At 45.4% G+C, this 10,275-nt stretch overlaps 1 protein-coding gene across 1 annotated transcript; it reads left to right on the forward strand.

Annotated features, from left to right (window-relative positions):
* The first annotated feature begins 3,248 nt into the window (after positions 1 to 3,248).
* Positions 3,249 to 3,898, forward strand: DIRAS2 (DIRAS family GTPase 2). The gene has a single exon (XM_040963677.1). It carries the CDS (start codon positions 3,280 to 3,282, stop codon positions 3,877 to 3,879), a length of 600 nt encoding a protein of 199 aa, XP_040819611.1. The 5' UTR covers positions 3,249 to 3,279; the 3' UTR covers positions 3,880 to 3,898.
* Positions 3,899 to 10,275: the final 6,377 nt, after the last annotated feature.

The following is a 10,275-nucleotide window of genomic DNA, read 5'->3' on the forward strand; positions in this document are numbered from 1 at the left end:
CCTGCTCGCCTCCAAACACTCTCCCTCTCTGGTTCTTGCTCAGAGCAGCCAGAGAACGGAGTGCTGAGAGCTGTGCTGAGTGCTTGGTTGTGTGGTGTCATTATCATTCACTCCCCATAGTGCGCCTGGGCTGCAGGCAGAATCATTTTATAGTAGCAGCAATCTCCCTGCAGAACACATGTGCAACCTACCAAGCTGTTGAATAGTATGCACAAGATTTGGTCTTTGATCTTTTATTCTTTATATTGTCTCCTTTGAGGAATTTATTTTATTTTTATTTATTTTTCTAGTGCTATTTGGGTATAGATGACACCCAGATACTCTTCACTAGATGAGACCTTTCTGCTGGACTACAAGCTAAAACCAATCATCTAACTGACTTTTTCCTTTATTGTTCAAAACCCTGACCCAATTATTAGCATATCCTCCCCTATAGCATAAATTTTCTCTCTGTCTGTCACCATTTCTCTAAAGCGAATTCTCTCTTTGGCCTTTTTTCTTGATTAATGTTGTCACTACTCACCTGTTTTCCTAGGATGGTCCCTACCAGCTTCCTCCTCTGGCTTGGATATGAAGTCTGTTTCACGGAGTCCTTCATTTTGATTGATACATTTTCATCACTCTACCATCTGGAAAATCCCAGTGCTGTCAAGCGCTTTCTGGAAGCTCCAGGAAGAATTAGGAGTCCCAGTAGTTCTCTCTGACTTTGTAACTTCATCCTAACTTCTACCAAGTGGGATGTGTCATGTCCTTTCCTGGGCTTGTTGCTGAGTGGGTATTTGTTTGGACAAACAGATAGTGGTAACCAAAATCACCTTATTCACGTTTAGTATTTATGTTCTGCATTTTGCTTACCAATTTAAATACCAGAGACATCTTAACAGAGCTTATCACATATCCAGTGAACACATAAAGAATGTGTGCTGAGGACCAAGAACTCTTAGAGCTTCTGAGATGTTCCCCTTCCAGCCAGGTCCTGGAGTGAAATGAGATCACTGTCTTCCAACCAAGGAAGAATCGTCATTCTGAGGATGCAGAGAAGATTTAAATCCAAGTGCATACGCTGTTGTATTACAAAGCGTAGAATAATTTATCATGATGCTGCACTCTTGAATTGATCCTCATTATCTCATGACGCCCAGGCTCCCCTGCAGTCTTTTGTTATTCATGAACTTCTTGACATCTTCATATCTTCTTCTTTCGCGTCTGTGTCTTGGTGGGTGTGGGATTACCATGTACACACAGGAACAGCGCAGCAGATAAATGAGCAGGCTGCTAGGCAAATGCACATGGCACATTCAGCGATGCAGCACAGCAGACCTAAGCCGCCTCTAACGTCTGTCTGCCAGGAGACATTGTGCAAGGCCATTTCCTTCCATTGTTGATTATGTTGAATGATTTTTGACGGACTCTGAAAATGACTTTGTTCCGCAGTGCTTTGCTGTAGTCCCACGGTTACTGTAAGAATAGAAAAATGAGAATTCAGCACTATGCTTTCCTGTAGAAAAGAATGAGTTCCCCTTTTGCTTTCTCATATAACACGTGTACTTATTTTATTTTTGAAAATGGGTGTTGGCTGATTCTCTATTCTGTGTATTTATGTCCCTTCTCAGAGAAGAAGGGCAGAACGGAGTGCATCTGATGGAGATGATGCAGGGACATTTAGGAATCCCTTTGAGAAGGCTGCTGTTTGTGATGGAAGAGAGCTTGGTCCATGTAACTCCATGTTACCATTTTAGTGATGATTGACAAGTGCGCTGCCAGCCTGGCAGTGTTTGATTCCTTATGATTTATAACAAAGCACTTCTGAAAGGGTTGCAGAAAGCTCATAGAAAGTGTACACTGTAGAACTAAACCAAACATATGCGTTTCCAAAGACATTTTGTACCAGAGTGAAGTGCTTTTCATTGTGTTTTCGGTGATCCTTTGCAAGTCCTCTTGTAGAACTGCTTTAGTGTGAGGCAGTCAGGACTCTCCCAGCATCTTAGCTGTCAGCTAGTCCTGCTTAGTGAAGACTGAAGACACCCTGGCTAGGCACCAGCTGTCACCTTGGGCAGTCTGAGAGGAGATGGCCATCTGTGACACTTTGATATCAGACATTGTCCCTCACTGACTCTGTGGCCCTAGGGGACATTACCTTCCTGAGTTTTCTGTGCCCCTTGTTTCATTATGCAGCACAAAGTGTGACCCCCAACTTCTGCAACGTGGAAGAAATTTAAGGAGTTAACAGAAGCACTAAATATTAGAAGCATGTTCTTCCCCTTCCACTATTTGTAGTTGGAAAAAACCCCACAAGTGATTATGGCCAACAAGTTGGGTATTTAGTACAAGTTTTTTTTTCTTTTTCTTAATTTTTCTTTTCATTTATTATTTTGGTAACGCACAATCTAGGAGGCAGCAGGCAGTGGCTTATATGGTTAGGAGGTCTCTGCCACCCACCCGACACACTTGGGTGGATTTTCTGGCTCCAGGCATCATCCCTGGCCATTGCAGGCCTTTGGGAATGGTCCAGCAAATGAAAGATCTCTCTCTCTCTCCTTCCCTACCTCTCTCTGCTCAAATAAATATTATAGATAAATTAATTAAAGGACTTGTTGCAATTTTAAAATAGGCTACATTGAAACTATAAAGCAATGCAGTGTGAATGTACACCTTCACAAGTTAGTCTTTCCATGAGTGAACACAGCAGGTCTGTTCATTTCTTTCAATCGTCTCTCATTGATCTCAACCATGTTGGTGGTTTTCAGGAGAAATGGATTGCACATACTTATTTATTCCTGGGTATTTGACACTTACGTGCTATTACATGCTTGCTTTTTAAACCACCGTTTTCCAACTTTCTGTGATTCTGTATAAGAAGCCAAGTGGTTTTTACTGGTTTGGTATTCTTCACTGTGGCTGCCATACATTATCATTCAAGCAGTTACAAGTGAAATGATGCTGTAATGATGGGCCATGTTTCTCTTTGGGGGTCGTCCTTTGCTCATCTCCGCATTGCCTCTCTCAGCTTTGGCTGGGCTGACTTTGCATCTTTTCCTGGGCATCAGGTCAAGTGTGAGCCACAGGGTTGACTGGCTGCCCTTCCGAAAGACTGAGAGTTGACCCAGTACATGGCATCTAGAATTGTAGGGATTTTGAAATGAGCTTTCAATTGCTCTTATACTGGGAGAGTAAATGCAACACTAAGTGATCCTTTTTGAGAATGTTCCCGTTAATGCTTTGAAACATCTGTTTCCTTTGGTAGGTGTCTACTGGTGACCGTTGACACCTACAAGCGCCATGCCTGAGCAAAGCAACGATTACCGCGTGGCCGTGTTTGGGGCAGGTGGTGTCGGCAAGAGCTCGCTGGTCCTGAGGTTTGTGAAAGGAACGTTCCGGGAGAGCTACATCCCCACTGTGGAAGACACCTACCGGCAGGTGATCAGCTGCGACAAGAGCATCTGCACGCTGCAGATCACCGACACCACTGGGAGCCACCAGTTCCCTGCCATGCAGCGCCTGTCCATCTCCAAAGGGCACGCCTTCATCCTGGTCTACTCCATCACCAGCCGGCAGTCCCTGGAGGAGCTGAAGCCCATCTATGAACAGATCTGCGAGATCAAAGGGGATGTGGAGAGCATCCCCATCATGCTGGTGGGCAACAAGTGCGATGAGAGCCCCAACCGCGAGGTGCAGAGCAGCGAGGCGGAAGCCCTGGCCCGCACGTGGAAGTGCGCCTTCATGGAGACCTCGGCTAAGCTCAACCACAACGTGAAGGAGCTCTTCCAGGAGCTGCTCAACCTGGAGAAGCGCAGGACCGTGAGCCTTCAGATCGACGGCAAAAAGAGCAAGCAGCAGAAACGGAAAGAGAAGCTCAAGGGCAAGTGTGTGGTCATGTGAATGTGCTGCCCCAGGAGGAGCTTCCAACCCAACCCCCACCTCCGACCACCCGCCCCAATCCTTGTGCCCCTTCCCCTCGCTCCCACTCCTGTGTGAAATTCACCATTGTCAGGGTAGCATGTACGATGCCCACATGTTAAATATTATATTGGACCGAGATAGGCCCTGGTGTCCTTAGGAGGGCATGCCACACCACCAATGCAAAGCCACGCCTCCACCGTGGAACCTGCCAGGTAGTTTATAAGCAACACGCATGGCCTCCCAGAGAACTCAGAGTGGTGCATTCCCCAACGGGGGTAAGAGGACTAGTATCTGTGATTAATGGCAGCATGTGCTGAGATGCCTGGGGTACCATGTGGTGCATGGGAGAGCACATTATCCGGAGCTGCTGGCTCCAGCCCCACACCAGGCGTTTCTCTCTACTCAGGAGCCAGTAACATCGTTGTATATTTGGGGTTTGGGGAAAGAGGCATGGGTGTGGGCAGGAATGAGTACACCAGTCCATTCAAAGTGGACCATATTGGGTTCTTTTCATGATTTATTATCGCTAGCTACTATTGTTGCTCTTACAACATAAAATAGCACATTCGAAGGATGTCCCCCATCACTCCTCCTGACCCAGTAAGGACCTTGTTCCTCTCCCAAGAGAACGTGTTCACCTCATGTAGACCTGGCTAGCTAACATCATCCTCACCTTTTCGACTGCTTATTTTCACATGCAATAGTGAGTTCCCTACTAGTGTGCTGTCCTGCTGGACATTCTTGTGGATATTGTGACATTATTAAATACATGGCAATACTGTTCCCTGGGGATTTTACTTGGAGAGTTTTAGAAATGTGAACCTTTTTCCCTTTGGCCTCTGAGGGCTGTGACTTCTTCAACCCTTAGGTTTTAAATAAAAGTGAATAAAGTAGCCATTTTGTAGACATTTTTGTTTCCCTCCAAGATGGTTTTATTCTCTCAAATAACTCAATCTGTACCCAGCTTGGCAACAGCCAGCAAAGGCCATTTGACGACCAAAAGCACATCTGTTTTTCTAAGTGACATGTACGTGTGTACGCCACACATCGCACCTTAACGAAAGACTCTGAGACAGAAGTCATTCACTGTGTTTTTGATGTTCTGTGTATATCCGAAGTGTACTCCTGAAAAATGCATTTGTATACTAGTAACTTCTCTTGCATGTTCCATGATACACATCTTCTGAAGGCTGTGCAAGACAGCCTTCACTCTAGAAACAATTATCTTCTAATGATTGTGTATGCATCCTTAATCCTTTTTAAAACCAAATTAGAGTCACTGTGTGGTTCCTGCGCCAGGCGTGGGAGAAGACAGTGGCTGGAGACAAGTGGGCTGCCCTGTCCTGCAGAGAGCCCAGGCAGATCCTGTGCTCTTCCATCTTTCGAACCTGAGGCTCTGCTTTCACAATTCCCAGACTGGCCAAACTGTGAGATCATCCTCTTGGCAACCCTGACACCTGCCAGGCAGGCAGGCAGAGGGAGCTGCAGTGCCACCAGGGCTTGCACAGGGCACCTCCTGGCTGTTGGGCAGCAATACTAATTCCCAGGGTGGAGACCATGCACATGTTGCCTCCCGTATTTGCCATGTTCGCCCTGCCCCACCTCCGCAGGACTTGCTGCCACAGCTGTCCTCCAAAGCACACTGTGTTCTCAGCATAAACTGGCATCCTGTACCCCTGTCTGGTTGAATGCCCTTGTGCTGGTCTCATCTTCCCTCTACCATCAGAAGCACACCCTTGCAATGAGTGTGTAGGAGGTGCCTTTAAGAATATCCAACTCCATAATCTTTGCACCTCCTTGGTCTTTTAGAACAAATTTTCTGTGATTTGACCAGAGGGGGCATTCATCCTGAGAGGGGACAACCCAGGACAGACATAGCCTGGGCGCTAGTAGGGAGCTCAGGGCGTTGGGACCAGTCCTGTGGCCTCCTTAATGTACACTCTAATGCAGGTTTCACAGCATTCACAGTGAGATCTGCTAGGGTCATTTTCTGGATCATTTGCTTTTCAACTTGTCTTCTATATTTTTTTCCCCATTTCTGTGCTCAGAGAGGGGTGATCAGTTTGCCATTTGTATATGGGTAAAGTCTAAAGACAGTAGAACATCATGGCCAACATGGGACATACAGGTTATGCTTGGCTTTTTCTGCTAACAGGGAAATGGGATCTTTGCCACTGACCATGATGTTAATAAGGCTTTTCATGTGAGATTTTCCTGAAGACTGCTCTGTTCCTACAGCTTGGAAGTCCTGATTTCTTTTAGCCCTTTACAGTCAACGCCTGTGTTTAAGTATTCAGGATTTCATCCATGAGAGGTTTGCAATGACTACAAGTCTGATCTCATTTGGAATCTGTTGTTGCTTTGTCGTTTAGTCTGAGAGTTTTTGGCTCAGACAGCATGGGAGGCTTCCCTTGGATCTTCACTCCTGAAATCATTTGTAGTGAACTGAAGATATTGGTGGTTTTCTCGAAAGTGTTATTTAGGCGCTCCCCCTGGATCAGGCTTGAAAAGGTAGTAAGTGCCACTGCATCAGATGTTTTTATTGTTTTATTTTATTTATTCATTTATTTTAAACATTTGTGTGGCTCTGATCCCCAAATCTGGAGTGGTAGTTCTTAAAAGAACCCACGCTGCATTGCATAGGGGTACAGCAGGTTTTGACTCAGCCATAGGAAGTTATAGGACTCCAAATATGAATTTGAAGATGTCTCTCTGGGGAGAAGACTGGGCTCCCTGAGGTCCCTCGTCTGCGCTGGTCCCCTCCACCCAGTGACAAGCCATGGGTATGCAGACAATGCATCAAGAACAACAAGAGCAATATTGAATTGTTCATTCTATCTAGAACTATATATAGAATCTATAATTTATCTTCCTGCATTTTTGAAGTATAAAGTAGCAAATTGTACATAGCTGTAAGCAAGTATATTTGTTTCACTGTTTGTAAAATCGAAGAAATGCTCATTCTTTGTAGAACAAGAAAGGTATTCAATGTTTAAAAAAAATTGCTCTGTGATACTTCATTTTCTTTTCCTCCAAAATTTGTAATGTGTTGCTCCTACCCAAGCTCTCAGAAGAATTCATAACTCACGGGACGCACGAATATCCTCAAAGACATGTCCTGGAATTCCGAACCCACAAGGACAATATGTAGAGAAAGTATTTACAGAGTATGACTTTTATACGTGTGGGATATCAATGTGTATATTTATATTCAAAGTGTATTTATTGTTACAATTCCATTCTCTATTTTATTTACTCTGTGGTTATAAAACCACCGTTGCGTGAAGTTTCTAGTTGCCAGTGATGTTCTGAAAAAGGATGGAACATACTCCAATAAAACTTCAGTTATGACACACAGGCCGGAAGGCAGTGTCGTGTCCTGGTCTCAGGGGTGGACTTGGTTTGCAGTCACCAGTGGACAAAGCTGTCAGGGTCTGTGCGAGTCTTGGGGTAGGCTGCTACAGCTTGCCCTGTGGTGTTCTATGAAACTTGTGCCCTGGCCCTATCCCTAGTGCCCTGCACCACCTGGTGGTTCCACCAGCACAAGGTGTGAGGTGAGATCATTGCTTTGAGCCTGAACAGCTTTCTGGAGTGGCCTCACCCTGCTCAACTCTGGTATGCCATACACTCCATGTCACTGTGTGGACATGAAGCAGGTGTGGCTGACATACTTGAGGAGCCAAGACCATCTGTCTCCTCTTTTACAATCCCTCTGCCTTCCCTAGTCTCAACTCTTCAGTGACATGGTCCTGGGAAGACCCTGACCTTGATCCCAAGTGTTTCTGCTTGATCCCTCTTTCTCCTTTAAATAACACAGGAAAAGCAGATGAGGAATTAAAAGCAAAGTCCTCACTGTGTGACGGAATGCCCAAGTGCCTGTAACTGGGCTGTGATTCTTCAAAATGGAACTTATTCACATCTGAAGAATGAGTGGCCCTGGGGATTAATTTCACGGTAAGCGTAAGGCACTTAGTGCTGTCTTGTCACATACCAACATTCCAATGGAACAAACCCAAACCTGCTGACGGTGTCAGCTTCTATTTGGGGGTCATTGCAATGTGCGTTGCACACATTCATCTATGCAGACAGAGCTGCAGAAGCCTTCCGTTTCTGAACGCCTCTTTAATAGTTTCCCACATGCCATGCCCCCTCCTCTTCCTGGCTGCACCTTCCCATTAGTCATTATTGCTACATTATTCAGAGCTTCTCATTTATGGACATAATTGCAACCAGCAGGCCCCATTAGGCTCCATTAAAAGGCATTCTGGTACTTATCAAACTTTCATGTGCAAATGGGGCACTCTAGAGCCTCATGACTCTGTGACGTTAGAACACCCACCCCTGCCACCCCCAAGTCTGGACAGGGCCTGGGATTCTGTATTTCTAGCAGGCTTTCTAGTCATGCTGGTGCTGAGTCCATGGACCATACTTGGAAGAGAAGGCCTCTCGGCTGGCTGTTCTCTAATCTTTCTGCACATTGGAGTCTCCTGGTGTAGTCCCTACCCCAACGGTTCCTGATTTAAGAGCCATGGAGTATAGCCTTGGCTACCAGCTATTAAAAACATCATGGGTGATGGTGATATGGTATAAAATTTAAGAGCCACTACTGTCCTGCCACATCTCTAAAAGTTTCTAGGGGTGGGAATAAGAGGTTTGTGTATTAAGTCAAGTTCCCCTTTAGTGAATGCTTCTTAGACAGCAAATTGGCAGTCACCAGATAAGGGTCTTGACTTCCTTTCTATATCACATATTCCAAGGTTGGCATGGAGGAACGATGGTATTCCGGGTACCCTCTGAAGTTTCCTCTTAGGTGCACCACTTGGTGGTTCCACCAGCATGAGGTGTGAGGTAAAGTCATTGCTTTGAGCCTGAACAGCTTTCTGGAGTGGTCTCACCCTGCTCAACTATGGTATGCTATACACTCCATGTTGTTTTTTTTTTTTTCTTTTTAAGATTTTTTTTTTTAATGAGAAAGTTAGATTTACAGAGAGAAGATACAGAGAGAAAGATCTTCCATCTGCTGGTTCACTCCAAGTGGCTGCAATGGCCAGAGCTGAGCCAATCCAAAGCCAGGAGCCAGGAACTTCTCCTGGGTATTCCCTGTGGGAACAGGGTCCCAAAGCTTTGGGCCATTTTCCACTGCTTTTGCAGGCAACCAGCATGGAGCTGGATGGGAAGTGGAGCAGCTAGAACCTGAATCGGCACCCATATGTGATCCTGACATGTGCAAGGTGAGGATTTAGCTACTGAGCCATCATGCTAGGCCCTGACACTCAATTCTTTACTGGTCAGCGTAGAAGACCTTGAGTCTTGCCGTGGCCCTGCTGCCTTGCTATTGTGAAGGTGTGGATGGTTACATTCAATCCTTAGTGGCTTATGTGTTAACTGTTCATGGGATTCCCAAGCACCAAGGCACTGGCTCTGTCTGGGTTATGTACTGCCTTGGATTTGAACGTGAACCTTCATGCCTCCATTAATTCAATCCTTTTCTATCTTCATTGGCTTTTTCTGATGTTTAACTCCTGAAGTCCTTAGTGATCAATATCATCATTGTTATTGTTAATGGTGTCTAATGGTTTTAGTCTTTTTGTCCTTAGCAACAGAGAAGGGGTTAGCTTAGTTGTAGAAAAATGAAGGAAACCCTTGTATTCCTCTTGAACTTCTATCAGGAAGGAGATAGAGACATTTACAGTGAATGCAAGATGACAGTTCAACAGCTAAGGCCAATTCAGGGGCATAAGACAGATGTCAAAAGTTCCGTTTTGCCAAAAGTCAGGACTCTATTTTTTAGAAGATTTATTTTTATTTGAAATGGAGATTTATAGAGCAAAGGAGTGACAGAAAGATCTTACATCCACTGTTCCACTCTCCAAGTGGCTGCTGTGAGTAGAACTGAGCCAATCTAGAGCAAGGACTAAAGAGCTTCTTTTGGATCTCCCCATGTGAGTCTAGGAGCCCAAGGACTTAATCCATTCTCCACTGCTTTTCCAGGCCAAAAACAGGGAACTGGTTCAGAAGTGGAGTAACCAGGATACAAACTGGTGCCCAAATGGGATGTTGGCACTTGCAGGTGGAAGATTATCCTGTTGGACCAGTACACAAGCCCAAAAGGTTCTATTTTATAAAGCAGGTGGTCAGATTAAAAACACTAGCTTTCAAGAAGTTCTTCCCAAATACTGGTCACCACGTGGCACTCATAAGCTCAACCATGGTGGTAATGTGTCCTGTCACGTTGTATGATGTGGAAGATCCCCAGTACCCCAGCCATGCAAGGGAGAGTGCGGGACAGGAGTGGAGTGGGGACTGCGTTCTGGTCTGAATATGGCTGCAATCTCCCTAGGCACAAGTCTGGACTTGGGCTGGGCACGCCAAGCT

The sequence above is a fragment of the Ochotona curzoniae genome, unplaced genomic scaffold (assembly GCF_017591425.1).
Source record: "Ochotona curzoniae isolate NIBS_2020 unplaced genomic scaffold, NIBS_Ocur_1.0 scaffold_3208, whole genome shotgun sequence".
Taxonomy (NCBI): Eukaryota; Metazoa; Chordata; class Mammalia; order Lagomorpha; family Ochotonidae; genus Ochotona; species Ochotona curzoniae.